Here is a 25,853-nt window from a genome sequence, read left to right on the forward strand (position 1 = left end):
AAAACTTAGAAAGTTCTGTGTCCTAATGGGGGTCCCACGAGGGCAAGCTGCTGGATTTCCTGGTACCTACAGAATTGCAAGCACATTGCAGCTTTAGAGGCTTGTAAATCAAGATGCCTGGTGAGTGGTCAGATGGTGGACTGATTAGTCTCCCCTAGTACAAGCCTCTGTGGCATCTAGACTTTGATAATGGGGCCTATTTAACAGCAAGTTTAATCAGATAATGTAATAGCTCCAGGGACAGAGAACTCTAACCATATGTTCTCCCCCAGCAATGTGGGGAATCACCCTCAGGGGAGCGCTCAGAGTTCTCTTCTTCCATTTCACCTGGACTCCCTGCCTCCCCTGCCAGTTGTGTTTGCACTTTGGGCTTACATTATTCAAAATAACGGGGGAGTTTTGATTGTAGAGCTGATCATAGCATAGCTAATAATGCCAATTTCATGACATCGTTCATCCATTATTTACCAATTCTCTGTAGTGCTGTGAAGTGAGATTTATGGGGAGAGGCTTCTGAACAACTCCTGAAGGAGAGAAATATTTCCTCCTAGCCTGCTGAAGGAGAACCTTAGGGTGGCCTTGAATTGGATTTGATTTGGCCCTGGAGAGCAGCTTGATGCCATGCTCTTTCCCCCTCTTTACCCCAGACATCTCAAGGAACAAAAGGACTGATTCTGTCTAGTTCTGAGAGTTGACCCTGGGGCAGATGGTGGGCTTGCTTAGGCAGCACCTGCCCCTGCCCCTGCCCCTGCCCCTGTGAGCACCTTCCCCCACACCGGCTTGTAGCATCACCTTTGTAATGGAAGACAAATTATGAGGAAAATGTATTATTCAACATGACCAGAGTATAGGGCAGTCTGGTTCAAGCAAACATTTTTCTGACTTAAAATTTTTTGTATGTGCTACACATCGCTGATCAGTTCCAGAGGCTTCCACGGCCTTGTGAAATGTCTTTGATATTTAAATCTTAATAGGGTGAATGTTCTTTCTGCAACCATGCAGAAGGCCACGTAAGGTTGTGTGGGGCCTCCAAATCATCCCTGTCTTCATCACTGCCCACTGTGAGGGACTGAGAACAACACTGGACTGGGAGATGGTGGGCACCAGGCTCTTCTGTAGACTGGATGGTGACCCTGGGCACACCAACTTCCCCTCTTTGAGCCTCCACTCCCACAATAAATAAAGTAGGGGGTTGGGCTACATGATATCAAAGGTCCAACATCTTTCTGAGAATGGAGGAGCCACACAAGTCAAATTCCTTCACCGACCGTATGCTCGTTATCAGCAAGCCTCCCCTGGATTTGGTGCTCACAGACTCACTGAGTGAATTTCTTGGCTTGCCCTGAAAATGGAAAAAAATGCCTTCAGTGGCCTCTTCCCTGCCTCCCCCAGCTCCCACTCATCCTGCAAGATTTAAAAAATTTTTTAAAAGATTTTTATTTATTTACCCATGAGACACACACACACACACACACACAGAGGCAGAGACACAGGCAGAGGGAGAAGCAGGCTCCATGCAGGGAGCCCGACTTGGGACTCGATCCCGGGTCTCCAGGATCAGGCCCTGGGCTGAAGGCGGTGCTAAACCGCTGAGCCACCCAGGGCTGCCCTCATCCTGCATGGTTGAAAAAAAGCACCCCGTTGAGTGGCAGGCCAGAGTTGGGCTTTGGTGAGCATTCTCTTGGGGATCATCTAGTCTCCGGGAGCAGCAAGAGTGGAAGGCTAACACTTTTGTTCTGTCCCCCTCACCTCTCACCCCTGCAGCTGGTGGCCTCTATCGTCTTTATCAGCTTTGGTGTGATTGCAGCCTTTTGTTGTGCCATAGTCGACGGGGTCTTTGCTGCCAGACACATTGTGAGTACTTTCAGCCCTGGATTAAAGTGAATGTGCAACACAGCAAGGTTTCATTGAGTGTGTGCCAGGATGTGTGCTAAGCGCTGCAATGGGGACAGAAGAGGGAGAAAACAGGATCCCTGTCTCAAGCTGCTGATAGTCAAGGATACCGCTGGACACACAGTCATCTAGAGATGCCTGCTGGTGTAAACTCTTAAGTGTCAAAGTGCTTTATCTTGGACTCCAGTGGCCAGGGCAGGCTTCCCGGTGGTGGCAAGCACTGAGCCTTTGACATCTGAGTGAGATTTGGAAAGGCAGAGGCAAGGGCACTGGGGCCAGGGGAACGGAAGTGACGTTGAAAGCGAGGAGGTAGGGAGGAGCAGGAAAGTGGATGAGTTCTGGGAGCCTTGGGAGTTTCAACAGCAACAAGAACAGACCATGAGGACAGAGTCACCTTTTCTCAGATTCCTGAACTTTTCTGTCCCTATAACAGGAGTTGGCGTTTAGTGATGTCATTGGGATCCAGAGAAAACCCTAATGCTAGAAACTTCCACTCAGAGCCCAGTCCTGGAGTTTAGGTGCCAAATCCGCAAAGCTGCACCTTGAGAAAGGCCATTTTACTCCTGAAACCCAAACTTGTGCTCTGCTCTGAGAAAGCCTAGGATTCCGGGCATTCCCATGTGGCTCTCTATGGGAGCCCTCGCCCTTCTTTTAGCACTTTTCCATTTCATACTATTCCAGACAATTCTGCTAGGGCTGACTTCTCCATTAGGCACAATAGGCATAGTGCCTATGACCCATAGGACTTTCAGGGTTTCATAAAAACAGTATCATTTCCTTTCAGATGAGTAGAAAAGTGATGAGCTTTTAGGTCAAGGAAAAGTTTTTCGCGTATAAATATATTTGTCTTTAGATCAATGCAGTCATTGAATATAATTAAGATAAAGAAAATATAATTTTCATTTTTTTTTAATTCAGAGAGAGACCCACAAAAGCAAAAGTGCCTAGGTCCCAGGGAGGTCATAACATAGCCCTAATCTGGCCCACAAATCAAAATCCAAAGTGAGCCACTGCAACTTACTGGGCCCCTACAATAAACACAAGTACTCCTTTTATTCGTACTGAATCAGCAAGGAAAATGAAAACATCTCATGAGCTAACTGGAAATGTTTTGTTTTCCAAAACAGTTGATTTGGAGCAAAATTGTATCATCAGAATCTTCTGCGGATCAATGACATTGGCTAATAGTGCAAGTCATCCTGAGGGAATGGCATGAGTATGATTGGATCTGCAGAAGGAGGATCTGCATCATCATTATTTCAATTCCAGCTACCTCTTGGACCCCCCTCTCGGGCATAAGAGTCAGTCCCTCATTTGCCATGAGAAGAACTCATGTGGTCAGTGCTGCCCCACCAGAAGTCTCTGACTTGGTGTCTCTGGAGATCATTTCTGGGCAGGGGGCAGAGTCAGGGGAGGGAGAGAGAGGCTCTTTGCCCAATTTTCTTTTCAGGGCCAAGAATTTAAATGTAGGCCCCGATGTCAGAGCCATCCCTTCTGATTTTAGCCGAGACCAGCCATCTCCTTCATCTTTTTCTTCTTAAAAAGGCCAATGACACATCGGGAATTTGTGACATCCATAAGCCTACCACTCTAGCATAGCAAATCTGAGCATTTCTGCATATTACCCTCCGAGTACACACCTATTTGTGTAGTGTGGTTACGGCCAATCATTGCATGCGTGCTATTTTGTATTCAACAGGAGCCATCTTAATAACAATAATGCCTTGTTTTTATGTAGCGCATTTAGCTTTTCAGTGTGCCTTCCCATCTATTATCTCTATCGAGGTCCCCAGCAATCCTGTGAGATATGTAGGGCAGGCATTATAATCCCCATTTGACAAGGAGTATTCACTCTGAGGCAGTCTCCATGGTAACAGAGGCCTAGTGGCCAAGAAGCCTGCAGTAGATTTTGATGGCATCATGAGCTAAAATGGCTTCCTCCTTTGCCCTCCTCCTCCCACTCCTAATGTGTATTTTTTTAAAAAACAGCTTCATTGAGATGTAGTTCACATCCCATAAAATTCGCCCACTTAAAGTGAACAATTCAGCGGGTTTTGGTATCTTCACTGTTACATGCAAACCATCACCACATCAATTTTAGATTTTCATCATCCCCCAAAAGAAACCCCATATTCTGGACTCTCACCTCCCTATACCCCATTCTCCTCAGCCCTAAGCAACCACTAGGCTACTTTTCTTTCTCTACAGATTTCCCTGTATTAATTAACATTTCACATTAACTGAATCATATAACATTATTGTCTTCTGCGACCTGACTTCTTTTCTCAGGGTTCATCCATGCTGTAACATGTAACAGCACTTAATTTCTTTTTATGGCCTGAATATTCCATCATATGGATAGACCAGATTTTGGTTGTCCATTCACCGGGTGATGGACATTTGGCTTGTTTTCAACTTGTGGCTTTTATTAATAATGCTGCTGTGAACATTCATGTATCGTGTGGCCGCATGTTTTCATTTTCCTGGGGTGTATACCTAGAAGTGGAATTGCTGGGTCATAGGGTAACTACGTTTACGCTTTTTTTTAATGTTTACCCTTTTTGAGGACCTACCAGACACTTTTCCAAAATAGGCGCACCATTTTGCATTCCCACCAGAAGTGTATGTATAAGAGTTCCAATTTCAGCACATCCTCTCCAATTCTTATTATTTTACTTTTTAATTCTAGCCATCCGAGTGAGAACGAAGTGGTACCTCATCGTGGTTTTGATTCGAATTTCCTTGATACTCCTCATGTCTTTGATCACTGGCCTAAGCCAGAGGCAATGGGGAAAAATCCAGTTATATTTACTGGGAGTGTCCTGTAATGATCACCTACCTGTCTCTGCCTCCAGACCCTTTGTACTCCCTACAGTTAGTGGCCTGCAGTAGAGCATTTGATTCAAGGACTTAGAGTCACGCTGGATGAATCTTTAAGAAAAACCTTTCTGCTTACCCTGTGCCTATCCTATGACATCTGCCAGTCCTCACTAACACCCAGAGCGTTTTGAGGAAGAAGGCTTTATTAAGGTATGGCCATCTCTGTTGGCCTGTCTAATGAAAGGCATTTTGGGGCCCTAGCACCACTTTGGTGAGCTAAAGCCAGCCTTTTCTCTTTCTCTTGTTCTTTTTTATAAATAAAAAAAATATATATATATATATATATATATATATATATATATATATATATATTTTAAGTTTTTCTTTTACGTAATCTCCATATCCAACATGGGGGCTTGAACTCACAACCCTGAGATCAAGAGTCTCACGCTCTACCTGCTGAGCCATCCAGGTGCCCCTAAAGCCAGCCTTTTCTGTTGTTGGAGCTCTTCTGAACCATCTTGCCCTGTCCTTTGGCCTGGGGTCATGTGTGCTTCCTCTCAAGACCTACCCTTCTTACACATCCCTCCAAATGTGTCTCATTCCTTCTCTCTCTTGTCTCTTCTTCCCTTCCCTTGCCCTTCCACTAACGTGGCCACCAGCCAGCTGGGAAAGTCACTTTACCTTCCTGTGTCACCGTTGCCTCCTCCTCAGCTGGATGGCACAGTACCCTGCCTCCCAAGCCTAGTCTGCGGCCCGTATGAGATAATGGGTGGCAACTGCCTTAAGGGGGCTGGGCACAGAGTACATGCTTGCCATAAAGCAGTTTTCATTTCCAACTCTTTGCTCCAGAGTTGGTCTCCCTTCCAGATTAAAAAGGTTGCCGAACGGAGCTGAGTGACTTTTTCCCACCTCCCAACTGCCAGGGCTTAGGGCTTGTTCCTCCCTGGGGGTCTCAATGCAGAATAGCAGCCAGAGGCAGCACACGGGCAGCCCCCACGTGTGAACATGTCTGTCTTTGTTTGGGCCGTTGGAGGCTGATTGCTTTTTGCAGAAGCGGGAGCTTGGGAGGGCTACAAGCAGCACATCAAGCCTCCCCTTCCACAGGACAGTGAGGGCCTCTGCTAGTCCCCAAACACGGAAAATAAACCCTGCTGTGAACGAACACATTCCTTTCCTGCCAGACTCCAGCCTCGGCCAACAGGGCAATGTACTTTCAGAGCATCGTACAGACAGGAGGTTCACGTAGGAGCAGCTGATGGAAAGTCCTCGGTCCTTGACAGGGCTACAGGCTGGGAGGCTGGAGGCACTCAGGTGCCAGGAACGGGAGATGTTAAATCATGGGTGGGGAACGGCAGCCACTGGGATTATTGCAAATGGTGAGAAAAGTGGAGGCAGGAGGAAGGGGGCTTTGGCCGCAGACTGCTTGTCCCATCCTCACCTGCTTTTGGCCTCACCTGCTTTTGAGCCCTTACCACTCAAGGGATGTTTGGCATCACCCCAAAAGGGAACAACATCCCCTGACTGCAAGTGTCTGGGCAGCCCTGGATTGTGTCTGTTCTACCCTAAACCCCATGCCTGAGAGCTCCCTCACCAGGAAGTTGCCAAGCCAGGAGGGTAAGTCAACTGTCCTTGAACTCCATGTTAGTTTTCTGTGTTTTAGCAGTATTTTTGGAGTTCATGGTCCTTATCTAATCTGTGTAGCTGAGTGAAAAATAGTTCAGCTGAGTTAAAATCTACAACAGGCTCAGTCGCTGTTCATCCCCCTGGGGCTGGCTTCCTGAGCTCTTTCTTCTGGAAAAGCTGTGGCAGTGACAGAAGGGAGCACATGTCAGCCAGCCCAAGTCCTGTCCTCAGGTGATAACGAGACCTCCTTCTGGGACTATGTTGCAAGAGTTCTGCATCTTGTTCCCTGGGGCCTCTTGGGAGGAAGATGAAGACTAGAAATGAAAGCAGAGAGGAAATGTCAAGAAGCCCATTTCTCAATTTCCTAATTTCTCATTAACCAAGTGGCCCAGTAGAAAGCAGTTGTGAGGACATTTGTATCTAATCCTCAGATTCTCAGGCTCCATAGATGGGCAGTTTTCAGAAATTAACCCAACCCACAGCCTGCTCATGTGTGCGTGTGCACATGTGTGTGTGCGTGTGTCCATGTGTGTGTTTTCAAATCTTTTATTACCCATCAGAGTACTTGCTGCTTTGTTTTCCAAAACCCAAACTCCTTTGGTTTGCTGTTTCCCTTTCCAGGATCTGAAACCTCTCTATGCTAACCGGTGCCACTACGTCCCCAAGACATCCCAGAAGGAAGCTGAGGAGGTGAGCTGGGTGAGGCTGTGTGCCTTACCTTTTGGGAAAGTCTTCTGTTCTGCCTGAAACCCCCTTTCTTTTACTCCTTTTCATGGGCCTAAGGCTTGCTGCTAGGTGTCTGGAGTTGATTTGTTCAGTGGGTCAGAGCACAAGTGCTAATGAGGCCATGGTCATAGGTTGGAGCCTCATGAGACCTAATCAGATTTACTTTGCTCTGTGGCCACAGGCTGCCCCTCTGACCCCAGCAGGCAGCCTCGCAGTATGTGGTTTCAATCCCAAGGGGGACAGATGAGCACAGAGGCCACAGGGCAGGCCCCTCCTCCAGCCCTGCAGATGATGGTTTCGTTGCCTGGACTCGGTGCCCAGCTGGAAGAAAAGCAGGAACCCCAGCAAAGCACTGGGCTTGGACTAGGGAGGCGGAGCCTGGGTCTCCCCGCACCGCCCCCCCCCCCCCCCAGCCCACAAGAGGAACAAGAGGAGTCAGGAAGCCACATGAGGGTAATTGAGAAACCTGGTCCACTTTAAGGCTCTGGGGAGGCCTGTACTGTCGGCCTGGCCCCTCTCATGATGACCCCAATAGGCCAGGCTGCGGAAGCATGACAATTTGTCTCTCTCGCCCCACACAGCTGTCTTTGCGTTCTGTGCCACCTCACACGCAACTACAGGCAGTGGGCAATGAGGTGAAGCATGGCTCTGGGTCATTTTCAGAAAGCAACTCAACCCACCGTCTGCACCCCAACCCAGAGACCCCTTGAATATGAAACTACCATTTGACATAAAATACAATGAGAATGGTGCCCCTGGAGTTCGGCAAAGTGATGGCCCTGCTCCCACGGCACCAGGGCGGATACTTCTATTATGGCTCTGCCTGTCACCTGCCCCCCCTTCCCCTCGATCGCAAATTTACTGTTTTTCTAATTATACTCGGGTCTGAAAGGAGGAGTAGAAAGGTGCGTGTGCCAACAGCTTATCAGAAAGATAGTGCCCGTTTGCTATGAATTGTCTATAACACAGTGAAACACATTCACAAGCACTTCATTGCATCCACATGGGGAAGAAAGTCTGGAAAAGTTCTTAAACGCAAAAGACAGGTAAATGGAAAAATCGATGGTCTCAATTGTTTGCAAACTTGAGATGTGTAAAATGTCATTGCTGTTCTCTTGATTTCGTGGTGATCGCTTTCTTGTGTTAACTTGGTGACTGTAAAAATATTAATAATGACTTCCATAGGTTCACTTGTAACCCTGGTCCCCCTAACCCTATTTTTCCTATAAAAGGTCATAAGTTCCTCAACCAAAAATTCTCCTTCCGCGAGGGTTATGAGGAACCTTACCCAGGCAGCTAGAGAGGTACTATCGTACTTCAGAGTGCATGTGACGGCCCCTCTGTCTTCCTCCCCCTCTGATTCCCCCCCACCCCCTGAGTCCCCTCCCCCACCTGTCCTCCTGTCCTCCTTTCCTGCTGTCATTCGTTCTTCCGTCTGTCCTCCATCCATCCTTCTGCCTCTGCATCCCCGCCCTTCAGGGATGGGGCACCGAGGGCTGTGGCCGAGGCTGGACGGACCCCGGCTCCACGGTACCTCGTCTCAGGCACAAGTTCAGCCAGCCCAGGGCCTGGCCCCATCCCTCTCCCGCCTTGCTGTGTTCATCGGACAGCCATCCTTACCGTCCTCACCGTCTCCATCAGTCACGAACTCATATTTCCAGTCCCAGAGGGTCCTGCCTCCCATCCACTGCCAGCCCATCTCCTCACTGTTCTGTGCCCTCAGGTGAACTGCCCTCACCTCAGCCCTGGATTCTGCACGCCTCGCATCCGGGGCAACACCTGCTTCTGCTGTGACCTCTACAACTGTGGCAAGTACGTGCCGAGCACCCAGGCTCTGACCCCTCAGTGGGCACCGGGAGGGTGGAGCGCGAGGGCACACGGTAGGGATCAGAGAAATGCAAGACATTGGTCTGTCAACAGATTTCAGCTAATAAGCATGACATGCTTTCTCTGTGCCAGGCGCCGTGCTAAGTAAGTGCTTGGGGATATTGGATCTCCTTGACTTCATACCTCTGATGTACGTAGGGTTATCTCCATTTCACAGATGTTGAGAATGAGGCTCAGAGGAAACAGACACTTGGCCCAAGGTCACACGGAACTTGAAATGGTAGAGGTAGGGTCCAAACCCAGTTCGATCTAAGGCCAAGTTCAACAACACTCAACAAATAGTTGCTGAGCACTTCTTCTGGGCCTGGCCCTGTTCTGGACACTGCTGCCACCAGCAAACAAAATAAGTCTTTGGCCTCATGAAGCTTATATTTTATTAGGGAAAACAGTCGATAGCACATGAATATATAATATGCCAAGTGTTGATCAGAGGTCTGAGGAAAAAATGAGCCAGGACTTGTAGATAGATAGTGACAAGGTGAGGAATGTGCACGCTATGTGAGACAGTAGCCAGGGAAGGTCTGTTTGAGGAGGTAACATTTGTGCAGAGACCTGAACGAAGCCAGAAGGCAACCCAAGTAGATACCTGGGGAAAGAGTGTTTCAAGCAGTGGGAAGAGCAAGTACAAAGGCCCTGAGGCAGGAGCAGGGTTGGTGCTGGGCATGTCAAAACCACTTTGGCTCTCTGCCTTCTAATTGCAAAAACATCACTTATTCTTTCTTTTAAAACATATTTAGGTGGTAGGAATATAGAGTCTACCGCTGAGGAGCTCACAGACTAGTAGGCAAGACAGACATGTGAATAACTGATTACATATGACAGAGAGTGAGAAGTACAGTGGGGATCAATGGATATACTGGGCACCCCGGCGACCCAAGTGACTGAAGGTCAGAGTTGCTGGGGGAACAGTGTCAAGGAGGAAGTGATGTGGGAGGTGAAATTTAAAGGGTAAATAGGAAAAAAATAAAAAATAAAAATAAATAAAGGGTAAATAGGGATTTAGGAAACAAACCAAAAGGGAGATAGAGGTGGGAAGGGTATTCCCAGCAGTTGTGAGGTGGAGGCAGTTCTACAGGGGGTAGGAGGTGAGGGCTGAGCTGTAGTCAGAGGCCAGATCATGGCAGGCTCACAGGCCACAGGAATGACTTTGTACTTGACCCTGTAAGCAATTTGGATTTGACCCCATAAGCCACTGAATTGTATAGCATGGAAGATGAGGGCACTGAGAGCCTGGAGAAGGAACGGGGAAGAGAGGAAGTTGTTGGCAGAGTGGGCCTGGATGGAGGGGTCCTCACTCCCACCCCTTACTCTTGGTATTGGGGGCCCTTTCTCTGGTTTGAGGATCAAGATCCACCAGACTGGAGGCAGGGAGGAGAGGTGGGGGGACTCTCACCAGCCCTTTACCTTCTTCCCTAGCACCAGCCTCATTTCCTTAAAAGGTTTGGCGGCGGTGGAAGAGAAACTTAAAGCCTCAAATGAGGTTTGGGGATGATCTGGGAGGTTCAATTATTCATGTTGTAATAATAACTAACACTTGTAAAGGACTTCCCTCCTTAGCAGCGGTGATGGAGAGCTGGCTATAATTGTACTTCCTGAGCTCATCCTTCCAAAAATGATCAAAGGAATGTAAAATAGGTCCTAGGGGAATTGGGGTTATTTTGCTATCTTTGCTTTTGCCTCCCCTTCCCCTGCCTTCCCTGCCGCTGTCCTTCTCCATCCTTCCCCCCACTCCGCCCTCCCTCACCCGCTCACTGCTCTCCCCGCCCCCTCCTCTGGCCTGCTCTCCCTCTTTTCCCACATCCTGGCCTGCTGGGGAGGGGGGGTCTGGGAGCTGGCCAGCACCAGCCTGGCCTGAGATGGAGAAGAGGGGAGGCCCGCGCCGGGAGGGCTGCGAAGTGATTCCTTGCAGACACACCTTTCTCTCTGCAATTTGGTGTGTTTCTGGAAGAGGTTTGAATACAGTAATTCTACTTTAAATTCCATTTAGCTGAGTCCTTAGGTGAATTTCTTTTCCCAAAGTGGAGTCTCGAGCCCAGCTTATCTTCCTGTCAATCTGAACTTGATCTTAACTGACTTTCTTACTTTCTTCAAGCAAGTTAGACCAGTATGGTCTTCAAAGCTCTAAAGGAATTGTATGAGGAGCGGTGCTAAACTCTGGGCTCCCTAGAGGCAGGGAACATGACTCTGTCTTATCCACAGCCCCAGGCCCAGGCACAGGACCGGGCATGGGGAAAGACCTAATGAAACAGGAGCTATATTTGTTGGCAAGTCCCAAGAGGAAGGACGCCCTTTTTACCACGAAGATAAAATATTGCACTAGGCAACTAAGAGGGGTCACAGGGACATTGTCCCTAAAGATCTTTCAAGCGCGGCAATGGTTTTCACCTACCTGATGCCCCGAGACCAGCCCCGGGGATCAGTTGAGGCCCTGCCTGTAGTGCTAAGTTCCCGAAGGCAAAGCCACTGGGAAAGAGTCACTGAACTTTCCATCAGGGAACAGCCCCACTGGGGGTCCTAAACCAAGGCCCTGTGACTAAGAGGCAATAATCCTACAATAGAGGGAAAAGCTTTCCCTTGACCCGAGGCTTTTTCCAGCCAGCACCAAAGAGACCTGAACTCCAGGCCTAAATATAGCTAGCAACAAGCACTCTGACAGATGCGGGGACTTTAATTTTGCCGAGCGTGTATTTGTTTTCCTCACACGAAACCTATTTTTAATCAATTGCCAGCTCCTCCAGTCCATTTCCTGGAAAGGAGGCCAAGAGAAAAAAAAGTGGGAAGAAAAACATCAGGCAGTCATTTGTACAGTGCTATGGAAACAGAGTTCCTACTGTCCCCTCAAACCCACAAACTTTCTTTGACGTCAAGGCAGTGAGGTTTTAATACCAAACATAGATTCTTCCATTTACCCTTGTGCAGGACGGTGGCTTTCTCTAGGACACAGCTCCTCGGCAACTGCCTCTCAGAGTACTTCACTCAGCTCTGGAGAGGTCAAGTCAATATCCCCGGCTTCCGGTGGGTCTCCTCAAGGAAATGGAAGGATATGGGGTGGTTTGCGGACTGCTTCAACTGGTAGAAGGTAGCTTACTTTCAGTCATTCTTCCCTTCAACAAACTTTTATGGAGCTCCAAAAATGTGTGCCAGGGACTGTTCGAGAAGAACAGGTATGGAGAAAGCATAATCGTACCTTTAAGGAACTCATTTTACTGGGGGGGAGGGGTGTGTGGGAAGGATAGCTTAGACCCATACACAGATTCCCATGGTTCAGGCCCCTATGGGGGATGAGCAGGACGATGACCTTGTGCCTCATCCAAGATCTGTCGCCTCCTGCTTTGTTAAATGGGGACTGAAACACAGAGAGGGTATCCGTTTCTCCAGGCAAACCCAGCAAGTTGAGAGAGAGTGAAAGCCCATATTGGGTAATCAATCTCATGATCAATGCCACAATCCGCCTTTGAACTCAGTTACCCATTCACCAGGTACTTATTGATGACTTATAATGTTTCTACTACTGTGCTAGGCGGTGAGGGAGACACAAAAGAAATGTAAGAGATGACCCTCACCCTCAAGAGGTTACAGTTGAGGCCAGACGTTATGTCCACCTTGCTTATAGCCTCAGCCCCCAGCATGGTACTCAGCACTGAGTGGGCTCTCGCTAAACATCGGGTTAAATGACTGAGTGATTGACAGCTGCGAAGGGCCAAACTAAGAGGAATAGACTGTCTGAGGCTGTGGGAGCCCCGGGAAAAAGCCAATGAATGGGCACTGGATTCCTTGAAGAAGACACTAGAGGGATGGGTACGGAAGCTTCGAGCAGCAGGAGAGGTTTAGGAGAGGCAGAGAACAAAAGGCAGAGCCTTCCATGCAGGGAGAGAAATCTGAGCCTGTGGAAGAAGTACCCAGCATGGCCAGTTTTGGGGTTTCTGATGATTCCAGCCTAGCTGGAACGTGGATACCATTTTGGAGTTGGATTATGGCAGACTGAGGAAATTCCGGACCCCTTTTCCGGAAGGTAATGGAGCCATAGAAGGATTTTGAATAAATGGATAATTTAGTTTTAAAAATGTTTGAGGAAACTTAGGTGGGCAGTGGTGGGGTCTGGTAGGAGGGCCTTGCAGTCATGCAGACGGAACCAAGTGGAATTGTGAATCTCAAACAGAAACACACCGCATTACTCTGCTAAACCCTGAACCAGATCTAAGTACCAATGTTCTTTTGCTTCATGGTTAAGTAAAAAAAAAAAAAAAGATATATATATATATATATATATTCTACTGAATATAGCTGCTGAACCTGCTCAAACTAGAACCGAACATATCGTATCTAAAATTGTTGAATATTTTTAAACAAACCACTAACCTATCATGGTGGTGTGTGGTCTGTGCCTTTAAAGTGTCAACGCTTCAAGAACAAGATTTAAAGGTTCATTGCCAGAGGCTGGCTCTTAGAAGGGGAAAAAAAATAGCTACATGTTATGCTGGGGGGCTCTTACTCTGTGGTGGAATGCTGCTTTCATGCATTCTCTTATTAAATCCCCCAGGCTTGGAGAAGTTAAGAAAGTTGCTCGGGGTCAGATAACAAATAAGTGACACGGCTGGGATCCAAATGCAGTCCGACTCAAAAGTCGGCTGTGCTCTACTGCCTGTCCGTGGGTACTCCCAGCCTGCCCTCAGTGTGTTGGGAAGTAAACAAAGATAATTTGGGGGAAGTCAGAAGCTGACTCTCCAGCCTCTCCTGCGCCCCTACAACCCCATACCCACTCTTACCCATGGGGCCTGCCTTTGGACAGTCCTGTCTGTGCCACTTCGTGGCAGTAAGCTATCTTCCATTTCACTGCATAAATCTCTTTATTAATAAGTGATACTCTTGAGAGTGGTTATTACATGTGACTCCCCTCTTATAAGAACACTGGCAGTGAAAAAGGACAAAAAAAATTAAAGGTTAACGTCCAAAGTGAATCGAGGAGGGATTGTTCACACAGGAAGAGACTTTTAAACCTCAGAGATTTTAATGCCTTAACATCCCAATAAACACGGGATATGTTCATATTTTATAACAGAAACAAGAATTTTTGAAAAGGAAACAAATTTTTTAAAATTCTTGAAAAGGAGAATGAAATATGTCTTCTTTTTAAATCCCTCTTTAATGGATCATTTCTCCATCTAGTATCTGATATCCTGGGTGCTATGGAGTCGATGTTATTTTCTACTAAGTTCAGTGAAGAATAAAAGATATGTGCAAGTAATATGAAAAAAAAAGTAGCATGCAATATAAATCTGATTTGTTTGATCATAATTGATAATGATAGGGAACAGAATTCAACAATGATTTATGTCAGTGGCTCTCAGTTTTGATTTAGAGAGGCAGCAAAGTGTCATGGTTAAGTATAAACTCATAGAGGGTCTGAGTTCAGATCTCACCTCTGCTACTTAATGAATTTCTTTCTTTTCCTTTTTTTTAAAATTTAAATTCAATTAGCCATCATATATACTTAATTAGTTTCTTTCTCTGCCTTGATTTTCTCATCTGGATGTAACAGGAATAAAAATAGCCCCTACCATATAGGGTTATTATAAAGATTAAGTGAGTTGGAGTTTGCAAACTGCTTAAGATAGTACCAGGTAATAGTAAGTACTGTAGCACTTTTTGCTATTATAACTGTATTAGTTTTCAAAATTGTAGATTTGATTGACATCTATGATGATAGATATACATATTCTTAGTTAATATTATCAAAAAGAAAACATTTTCCCTGTCACGAGTAATGATTACTTTGGACTTATTGTTTGTTGATGTATGCAGAAAGCCACTGGGCAGTAAGCTTTCTGTGTATCCCTCCTGCTTATGGGTGGTCTGCAGCTATGCCCTTGAAATACTGAAATCCAGTTCAAATTCTGCTGAATTAAGACACTTTTAAAATTTCACTATGGAAGCTTACTATTTAAAACAGTGGGTTTGGGGGCACCTGGGTGGCTCAGTAGTTGAGCATCTGCCTTTGGCTCAGGTTGTGGTCCCCGGGCCGGGATGGAGTCCTACATCAGGCTCCCCGCTGGGAGCCTGCTTCTCTCTCTGCCTTTGTGTCTGCCTCTCTCTCATGGAAAATAAATAAAATCTCAAATAAAAATAAAAAATTAAAATAAAACAAAACTGGGTTTCAGGGTGCCTGGCTGGCCCAGTCAGGTAGAGTATGTGACTCTTGATCTCAAGGTCAAGAGTCGGGGGATCCCTGGGTGGCGCAGCGGTTTGGCGCCTGCCTTTGGCCCAGGGCGCGATCCTGGAGACCCGGGATCGAATCCCACATCGGGCTCCCGGTGCATGGAGCCTGCTTCTCCCTCTGCCTGTCTCTGCGCCTCTCTCTCTCTGTCTGTGACTATCATAAATAAATAAAATTTAAAAAAAAAAAAAAAAAAGAGTCGGAGCCCCAAGTTGGAGGCAGAGTTTACTTAAAAAATAATAAATAAATGAATAGAACAGTGGGTTTCAAATATCAGTGAACTCGTTAACAGTTTCCCATGTCTCACCCTCAGAGATTTTGCCAGATTCTGTGGGACTGGGGCTGGGCCTGGGAATCTGCATGTTTAAGCATCTCTTTCTCAAAGACCTATGCACACACACACAAGGCACTGACACACACCGGCAGGCACACATGCACACAAACACAGATGGTTCTGACGCAGTCTGTCCCATAACCACACTGATTGCAATTCCTCAGAAAAACATTGAAAGCACTGATTTTAAAGAATCCTAAGATAAAATCATCTGTGAGGTTTAAAAGTCTTTTCTTGTGTGAACAATCCCTCCTTGATTCTCTTTGGAGGTTAACCCCTAATTTTTTTTTGTCCTTTTTCACTGCCAGTGTTCTTATAAGAGGGGAGTCACATGTAATAACCATCCGGTGCCAAGGTGTTTGGTCGTGACTTTAATTTTAAGGACCACAGTGTTGGAGATTCATTAGCGATTCCAGTGGCCAAGTTGTAAACTAGTTTGCAACATCCAAGAAGACAGGAACTTTCATTTAATCAGTTCAACAGGTGTGTTTATGTAGCACCAGCTAGGAGTCAGGGACAGCAGTGAACAAAACAAACTGAGTCCCTGCCGTAGAGCTTACATTCAAGTCTGAGGGACAGACAGTAACGAATAAGTGCTAGAGAGCGATTCAAGGAGAACGATGTATTAGTCAGCTTGGGCTGCCATGATAAAATACCATAGACTGGGTGGTTTCAACAACTGGACATTCATTTTCTCCTAGTACCGGAGGCTGGAAGTCTGAAATCAGGGTGCCAGGGTGGCTGGGTTCTGGGGAGGGCTCTCTTCCTGGCTTGCAGACCGCCACCTTTTCCCTGTGTCCTCACCTGGCCTTTCCTCAGTGCGTGCAGATGGAGCGAGATCTCTCTCTTCCTCTTTCTATAAAGCCATCAATCCTATCGGATTAGGGCTCTGCCCTTCTAACCTCATTTAACCTTAATTAGCTCCTAAAAGTCCTGTGTCAGAATGCAATCATGTTGGGAGTTAGGGCTTCAATTTATGAATTTTAGAGGGGGATGCAATTCAGTCCATAGAAAGTAATATGGTAGACGATGGCCGGCCAGGTGGGGTGGGGGTGAGGGTGTCTTTGGACAGAGTAGCCAGGGTCGGCCTCTCCAAATAGGTGAGATTCGGGTTTTATGCAGTAGCTTGGCTTTAGTTCTTTACTGGGATGTTGTGTTTTGTTTCTTTGTTTGTTGCTGTTTTGTTTTGAAAGAGGAAATGCTGAAATCTTTGAAGCCTGAATTCAGAGCCCAGCTTTACCACTTATGACCTGGGCAGGTTCCTAAGCACTTTGTGCTTCAGTTTCTTCATCTGGCAAATGGGAATGGTGATAGTACCTACCTCATAGAATATCGTAAGGATTTGTGGTGCTGTCCAATAGAACTTTTGGCAATGATGAGAATGTAATCTGCTCTGTCCAGCGCAGTAGCCAGCCACTGGGGTGGCTCTTGAGCACCTGAAGTGTGGATGGTGAGCCTGAAGAACTGAATTTTTTGTTTTACTTCATTGTAATTAAACAGTCACATGACTAGTAGCTATCATATTCGACAGCACAGATTTCATGAATTCACATATGTAAAATGCTTAGTTAGCACCGTGCCTGGCATGGAGCAAGTGTCAATATATGCTATCTAGTAGTAAGGACTAAAGCACTTTTTACTATTATACAGGTATTATTTTTCAAAAATCGTAGATCTGATCTACATCTATGATCATAGATGGATAGGTATACATATTCTGTTAGTGATGGTGTCAAGTGTTTCTCTGGTAGGTAGGAGATGGTTTTTTAAATTTATTTTTTGGGTAAACAGCAATCACACTTTGATTTAGTATAGTGCCTTGCTCCCTCAGTGTATTCATGGCTATGGTGTCCCTTACCATAGCTCCCCGCCTGCTCACCTGTCTTTTCGCTGAGCTGCAAGGTAGCCAAAGCCCTAGGGGGGACAGCCTGCTCCCTGGGGACTGACTGGTGTGTGCTTCTCCCTGTCCAGCCGCGTGGAGATCACCGGGGGGTACTACGAATACATTGACGTCAGCAGCTGCCAGGACATCATTCACCTCTACCACCTGCTCTGGTCTGCCACCATCCTCAACATCGTCGGTCTGTTCCTGGGCATCATCACTGCCGCTGTCCTTGGAGGCTTTAAGGACATGGTAAGGAAGGAAGTGCCTTCCCATTCCAGAGGCCCCTGTCAGGGGCCAGGGTAGAGGCTGGGAGGTTGGAGGCAATGGGGACCCATGTTTTCCAGGGAGGAATCAGAAGCAATTGCTTTAAGAATGTAGCTGCCTTCATACATCTCAAGTTGAAGGAGCCAGGCAGTGTCATCAGTGCGCAAAACTTTGTTAACATGAGTTGCGTGTGTTCTTGAGGCACATTCTGCAGGTAGGGATGAGGAGCTGGTGTCCTCAATTCTCCCGTTCATGCTAGTTATGTAAACATAGCCTTTCATGCACCCCCGCCCCCACCCCCCACACAAACACACACTTTTAGTAGAAACCTTTCTGGATAGTTTTTCCCTTGACAGATTTGGGAGAGATGGAAGGAAAGAGGTTTTGTTTGTTTGTTTGTCTTGTTTTAGCTCAGGTAAGGGTAATGCTAGTTTCCCCCTCCCCAGGAATTTCATCCTGGAGTTTCTCCAGAAAGACCCTCTGAGCTCTTCTCTTTCTCCATGTGACGGGCCAGCCCTGGGCTAAGCTGCTTGTGGGGTTTTGTCCTCAACCTTGGCCTCCCTGAGTTCCCTATCCACCCTCTCCACTCCTTGCCATATTTGTGTGCACGCATGCATGCACAAAAGCACCGGGGACTCAGCACCCAGTAAGTGCTCTATAATAGTGGGTTTCTTCCTTCCTTTGCTTTTAAAGCATTTCTAAGCATTTATTTGCTTATTTTTAAAAAATTTTTTTTATTTATTTATGATAGTCACACAGAGAGAGAGAGAGAGAGAGAGAGGCAGAGACACAGGCAGAGGGAGAAGCAGGCTCCATGCACCGGGAGCCCGACGTGGGATTCGATCTCGGGTCTCCAGGATCGCGCCCTGGGCCAAAGGCAGGCGCCAAACCGCTGCGCCACCCAGGGATCCCGCTTATTTTTTTTTTTAAAGATTTTGTTTGTTTGGGAAGTATTTGCTTATTTAACAAAAACCTTGATCTCTAATTGTGGAGATAATAGCCTTAGAGCTATGGTTGTCAGCCTGGCTTCCTATTAGAATAGAATCACCTGAGGATCTTAAAAAGCCCAGCTGCCTGGACCCCTCCTCCAGAGATTCTAATTTAATTGTTCTAAATTGAAACCCGGGCATCAATAGTTTTAAAAGTTCCCGGGGCGGTTCTGCTCTGCAGCCAGGATTGAGTACCTCGGATTTAGGGAAGCGACCCACATGTGTTTAGGGAATTATTTTGTGCCTAAAAGGGGTTTTCCTTTGACCTCAGAAACAAGGCAGGTAGCCCCTAAGCCCCAGGCTGCTTCTGTCCCATTTTTGGGTCCCTGAGGAACAGGAACCTGAGAAGCAGTTTGTAATTTGACCTCGGACTGTCAAAAGGCTAAGCAATGGTAAGTGAAAGGTGGGGTAAACAAGGAAAAAGAAAACACTCAACACAGCAGGAGCAGGTGGAGAGGAAGTCACTGAGTGTTCCTGCCGGTGACTCCAAGTCAAGAGATTTCCTTCCCTGCTCCCGGCCAGTCTGTCTTTTTTCTCTTCCTCTCATACATGCTTTTTTTAAAAACTTTATTTATTTATTTATTTATTTATTTATTTATTTATTTATTTATTTATTTTAGAGAGAGAGAGAGTAAGAGCGGATGGGAGGTGGGTGCAGAGGGAGCAGGAGAGATAGAATCTCAAGCAGGCTGCATGCCCAGTGCAGAGCCCCACGTGGGGCTCGATCTCACGACCCTGAGATCACGACCTGAGCTGAAACCCAGAGTCAGTCAGCCCACTGAGCCACCCGACACCCCTCATATGCACATTTCTTTTTTAATTTTTAAAAGATTTTATTTATATATTCATGACAGACACAGAGAGAGAGAGAGGCAGAGACACAGGCAAAGGGAGAAGCAGGCTCCACACAGGGAGCCTGACATGGAACTCCAACCTGGGACTCCAGGATCCCACCCTGGGCTGAAGGTGGCGCTAAACCGCTGGGCCCATATGCACATTTCTCATTCCCGCACCTCTCCCGGAACTGAACCAGGGCAAGCCGATGCATTCATGAGTGGGGGGCACACCAGCATCAGTAGGACCATTGGAGGGAGGAGGCCCTGTAGGTTTGGGCCTGAGGGAGCTTAGGGGTGAGGAGGCTTCAGAAAAGCTGTTTCTGGGTTGAACAAAGAATGCCCTGTGTTCTTGGAGACTTTCCCCAGGGGACAGGTGAAAGCCGAGGCACTGCATAGAATGTGAGCCACTTTGGCTGGAAGAGAAGCTCTGGGGTTGGTGAGTTGAGGACATGGGACATCGGGATGGGTGTTAAGGGTTCTCTGGAACATTCCTAGTGCTTTCAGACCTCCGTGGCCAAGCTAGCCTGAGGCAGAAATGTAGTGGGCAGTGACTACTCGGTAGCCTGAATTCCTGCAAGGAATTCCTGCAAGGAATCTGTTGACCCTTGATGTACAGGTTTATTTCTGGGCTCTTCACTGTGACTTTTGATCTTTGGTGGGGAGGGGGTTTGTTGAGGGTCTGTCTTGAGAGGTAGCAGTGATGGCACTTTATACAAAGGGCTTTTGCACAATTACTTTCTTTTTTTTAGGATTTTATTTATTCATGAGAGACACACAGAGAGAGGCAGAGACATAGGCAGAGGGACAAGCAGGCTCCTCACAGGGAACCTGGGCGGGACTCGATCCCAGGACCCCGGGATCATGACCTGAGCCAAAGGCAGACGCTCAACCACTGAGCCACCCAGGCGCTCCACACAATTACTTTCTTCACTGCTCACCACTATTACTACCTGATGAGCTAAGCATTACTGCCCCCATTTAACAGATGAGGAAACAGCCAACAGAGGTCAAGTGACTTGCCCAGAACTAAGCAGCAGAGCTGGGACTGGAGCCCAGGTTTGTCAGATGCCAGAGCCTTTGCTCTTTCTACTGCATCCCAGTTGCCCGGACCAACGTTTGGATAGCCCTTTCCGGTTCTACAAGTGCTTCAACACACATTACCTCCTTTGTTTAGTTGCTTTAATTTAGAACAAGTAAAAGCGAGTTGTTTCCAACCATCCAGAGCTTCTTTAGGAGGAAAGGAGGAGGAGGGCCAGGGAAGTACAAATGCTGGGACTGGGAACTCGGTCAAAGGCCAGTGGGGAAAAGGAAAGATGAGAGCAAAGATCAGGGGCAAGGCATCCGGTTCATGAGATGGGAGAGCGAGTGGGAATGGAAAATGGGGTGCCAAAAGGGAGCCATTACTTTGATCAATTTATTAAAATGAGACATGGTGGGATGCCTGGGTGGCTGAGTGGTTGCGCATCTGCCATTGGCTCAGGTTGTGATCCTGGGGTCCTGGGATCGAGTCCCGCATCAGGCTCCCTTCAGGGAGCCTGCTTCTCCCTCTGCCTATGTCTGCCTCTCTCTCTCTCTGTCTCTCTCATGAATAAACAAATAAAATCTTTTAAAAATAAATAAAAGGTGACCGTATCTTACCATTTGCTCCTCATCGGGGTCCCTGGTTTGGAGTCAAATGGGGAGGAGTAAAAGAGGCAGTCTTTTCAAAGTCCGCAATCATCATCTAAGATTAGACTCTGTTTTGTCCAGGCAAGATTGCGTTCACCGTTTCCTGGGCCACCAAGGAACCTCTTGTTCTCCGGAGCTCAGAGTGCTACTGATTAGTAACGGGAGCCTCAGAACTTCGGCACCCCAGAGTTTTAACAGAAGTACACACGCAGCTGTATGCATGCACGAACAGACACAGAGCCCAAATTTGCTGTAAAGTCAGAGTTATCAGCTTAAGACCTCACCAGACATGTATTTGGAACCATCTCTTTTTTTTAAAAGATTATTTATTCATGAGAGACACACAGAGAGAGGCAGAGATATAGGCAGAGGGAGAAGCAGGCTCCATGTAGGGAGCCTGACGTGGGACTTGATCCCAGGACCCTGGGATCACGCCCTGAGCCAAAGGCAGATGCTCAACCGCTGAGCCACCCACGTGCCCCTAGAGTCATCTCTTTTGTTCCTTCCTTGCCCACCCATTTACCTCTTTGTTCCCTCCACCGCTCTTGCCCTGTCCATTCTGTCTATACCCTCTACCCTTGACTCTCCTCTCTTCTGTGGCTTTCCTGTGCTCATTCAATCTTCCTCTTGTGTTGCTCTCTCTGTAATAGTCAACTTCCTTTCAAAGATTATCCTGGGCCCCTGGCCTCGCTGAACACACAAAAATTTTTATAGATAGAGTTTACATTGCCTGATTGTTTCTCCCTGGGTAGGCTTAGTTTATTTGCATAGAAGGACTGGTTTCATTTTGCAAGAGCTGGAGGGCGTGTTTTTAATTGACAGAAGGCCAAGGGAACATACTTTCTGGGATTTCCTGGGGGATGAGGTTCCTTCTTAGAATTCTGGTAGGGAGGTAAGGGCGTTTCCTAGCACTTTCTCTTCTGTAAAGCGATCCAGTCCTTGGAATGGTCAAGAATCTCAGCCCTCTCCCCAACGTGGGAGGAGCTGACAAACATTTCCCTGCCTGTCTGGGAGCTGCATTGTGATGCCTGAGATTTGTAGCTCTTCAAACCTCCCAGAGATGTAAACAGTAGCCCACTCCCAGGAAGAGAGCAGCAGAACTGTGTTGAAACTTGTTAGGAGGAGGATTCCTCTGCCAACACCCCGGCTTGGCTGCCTGTAGCCACTGCCAAAGCCTGCCCACACATTTTCATCACTCCAGAGGAAGCTTCTGCTCTCCGCTAATGTGGAGTAGATACGGACCCGAATCAAGACGCATTGATTTTGCAGACCGTTCTTGGTTATCCACACAAATGGCAGCGGTGTCAATGACACGGAAAACGGGAAAAACATTTACCGTGCACTTTGACCCATATGGCACTCACAAGGTCCTGCTGGGGACAGTCCTGTTTGGGAACCAGTGAGCAGTGGTGACTTCCCTTAGCAGTGCTTTGGCCCAGTTGAGAGCAGGACTCCCCATCACAGCAAGATCAGCTTTGACCCTTGGAGGGCTACACACACCTGAATCATGTTATAAAAATGACATCAAATTCTTCCTGCGTTGTTTTGTGTGCACCCCAAGGGGGATCAATATGCTCCACCTCATCTTTCATGGTTTCTGTGCACTGCTGGGGTTTGTCCCCCCCCATCCCCCGCAGGGCCGGCAAGAAATAAATACCTTTGGCAGTCGCACAGGAGCTCCTTAGCAAGGTTGGAATCCGAAGGAATCCTCACATTTACAAACCCTTTCGATTCATTGCATTTCAGTCACGGCAAGCGCAGTAGCCTGTTCAGCCTTGTCTATGTGACATTTTGTATTTTGGGTCTTATTCTTTTCTGTCTTTTTGGTTCTCCGAAACCACGTAAATGACCGATTTCAACTTTTCTCTAGGTTTGAATTTTTCAAAATAAAAAATCGGAAAATCACACAACTAATTCATATGATAATACAAAAAACAACAAACAAACAAACAAACAAACAAAAAAACAGAGGGCTGCCCGCATGGCTTAGTCAACTAAGGGTCTGACTCTGGATATCAGGTCTCTTTCTTTAAAGATTTCATTTATTCATGAGAGACACACACAGAGAGAGGCAGAGACACAGGCTGAAGGAGAAGCAGGCTCCCTGTGAGAAGCTCGATGCGGGACTCGATCCGGGGACCCCGGGATCATGCCCTGAGCCAAAGGCAGACGCTCAACCATTGAACCACCCAGGTGTCCCTCAGCTCATGTCTTGATTTCAGTATCATGAGTTCAAGTCCCCCGTTGGGCTCCATGCCCATTGTGGAGCCTATTTAAAATAATAAATACATAAAAGAAAAGAAAGGGTCACCATTTACCTCCTGATACTACTCCCCTCCCCAGAGATAACCACAGTTGATGGTCTGTTGTCATTTACAAATACACACACACACACACACACACACATAGTTGTTCAGGTCTTTGTTTTTATGTAAGTCGGGAATCATGCTATATAACATAGTGGAGGTTTTTTGGGGGTTTTGTTTTTTTAAAGATATTATTTATTTATTCACGACAGACACACACAGAGAGAGAGAGGCACAGACACAGGCAGAGGGAGAAGCAGGCCTCATGCAGGGAACCCGATGTGGGACTTGATCCCAGGGCTCCAGGATCACACCCCGGGCCGAAGGCGGCGCTAAACCGCTGAGCCACCGGGGCTGCCAGTCTAGTTTTTTTAAGACTATATTTTTAATTTTTAAAAAAAATTTTTAAGACTATATTTTTTAGAGCAGTTTTAGTTTCACAGCAAAATGAAAAGGCGAGTAGAGAGATTTCCCATGCCCTCGCAGCTCCCCCTCCACACATAGCCTCCCCCATTAACTACATCCCCAGCAGAGTGGTGCACTTATTGTCAACGATGAACCTCCAATGACAAGGCATTATCACCCAAAGTCCATAGTTTACCTCAGGGCTCACTCTTGGTGGTGATTCTGTGGGTTTGGACAAATGTATGACGACATGCGTCCACCATGCTGCTGTTCTACAGAGCAGCTTCATTGGCCTAACAATCCTCTGGGTCCTGCCTCTTCCTCCCTGTCCCCAGCCACAACCCCGAGCAACCCCTGATGGCTTTATTGTCACCTTAGTTTTGCCAGTGGCTCATTGTTGTTGTTATTACTTAGCGATGTCTGCTGGACAACCTTCCCTGGCACTAGACACAGGTCCACATCATGGTCCATCAATAGCTGCATGGTATTCCACAGCATGGACGTGCCAGTTTGTTTAATCATTCTCCTGAAGAGGAACGTTGATGGTGTTTCTGATTTGTGTTCTTTTACAGAACCCAACTCTGCCAGCACTGAACTGTTCTGTTGAAAACGCCCATCCCACTGTTTCTTACTATGCTCGTCCTCAAGTGGCATCGTACAATACCTACTACCATAGCCCTCCCCACCTGCCACCATATTCTGCTTATGACTTTCAGGTATGTTTTGAGAGAAAAAGAACTCTCTCTTACTCTTGCTGCTGTTCATGCTGTCTTGTTCTCTCGCTGATTATGGAACCTCCCAACTACATACAGAGTAGCCAGGCTCTAACCCTGATGGCCTTCAGCAGCCCTGGGTACCAGCGCCTAGCTTAAAGACTCTGGCAAGGCAACAAGGGAGAGATGGGGAGGGTGGGAAGGACACAGGAAACGGAGAGCTGGAAGGAAAGGGGAGAGAAGGAGCGAGGATCGAAGTGTCCCAAATTGCCTTGACCAGCACCTAGGAGAAGACATACTCCTCTAGTACATTGGTAGGGACCCCTGTCCAACTGTGGCTTTTCCCATTCTTCTGCCACAAAAAGAGGCCTAGTCCTGCTCCTTAGCATAAGGGACTCTGGCCACACAAGGGACTGAATGAAATCTGCAATAAGGAAGAAATCCCTTGTTTTTCTCCAGACTTCCTTAACTAGGAAACAAAACAGAGAAACGTTTTTGTTTTTGTTTTGATTTTTTAATAACAGCCCTCTCCCCTTTTCTGCCTTGTGGGTCAGAAATAGAGTTACCGAATTTGTACTCTCCCCTTTTCCTTTTGAGCTGAGACTAAGCACAGAGAAACAGAACGAAGAAAGGCCCTTAATTAAAAGGGATTCATTGTGTGCCGAGCACGGGGCTAGGCACTTCAGGAAAACAAGCAAAATGGTCTTTTCAACATTTACAGTGCTCGTAAACCCTTGGCCATAGAAGAGTGGGATTACACTGAAATCTGGTTAATTGAAAAGTTGAGGACCAAAGGAAATACCTTTAAAAGGAGAAGTGCCCATAATGAATTTGCTTCTACTGACCAGGGGGACATAAAGGCATGACTGTTTGGGGGTGCTTCCAATTAGCCAGCCAGTTTACAAATACAAAGCCCTTGGGCAACCTAATTTCAGCTTTAGATTAACAAAATAATTGAACCCGGAAAACCCCATTTTGTTGAAGACAGCATACTTTTGTTCGGTTTAGATACCGCGTGCAGAGGTCTAGGACTGTATATTGCAATAGTAATATACATACTGTGAACACGGACTTGTTCGCTCTTATAAAATACAGTATCAGAACAAGGAGGTGTCCATCCAAGCTTGGGAAAAAATAATGCTAGAACTTGTTCTAAAGCCTATAGTATTGACAGATAGAACTCATTATCCAAATAGGTGCTACAGACTGGGAAACACAAATCTGTTCAAAAAGGGTGTAGATGGGATGCCTGGGTGGCTCAGCGGTTGAGCGTCTGTCTTTGGCTCA

General features: G+C 47.0%; 1 protein-coding gene across 2 annotated transcripts in view; it reads left to right on the plus strand.

Moving 5' to 3' along the window:
* Positions 1-25,853, plus strand: part of TMEM255A (transmembrane protein 255A) — a 52,212-nt gene that overhangs the window by 17,136 nt on the left and 9,223 nt on the right. Inside the window, exons 4-9 of one of the 2 annotated variants that reach the window (XM_077888267.1) lie at positions 1,765-1,854; positions 6,961-7,029; positions 8,298-8,369; positions 8,789-8,877; positions 17,472-17,634; positions 24,426-24,569. In XM_077888267.1, coding sequence (XP_077744393.1) covers positions 1,765-1,854; positions 6,961-7,029; positions 8,298-8,369; positions 8,789-8,877; positions 17,472-17,634; positions 24,426-24,569 — 627 coding nt within the window. The remainder of the gene's footprint in view (positions 1-1,764; positions 1,855-6,960; positions 7,030-8,297; positions 8,370-8,788; positions 8,878-17,471; positions 17,635-24,425; positions 24,570-25,853) is intronic. The other variant, XM_077888268.1, reaches the window with a different exon arrangement.

This window comes from Canis aureus, chromosome X (assembly GCF_053574225.1).
Source record: "Canis aureus isolate CA01 chromosome X, VMU_Caureus_v.1.0, whole genome shotgun sequence".
Classification (NCBI taxonomy): Eukaryota; Metazoa; Chordata; class Mammalia; order Carnivora; family Canidae; genus Canis; species Canis aureus.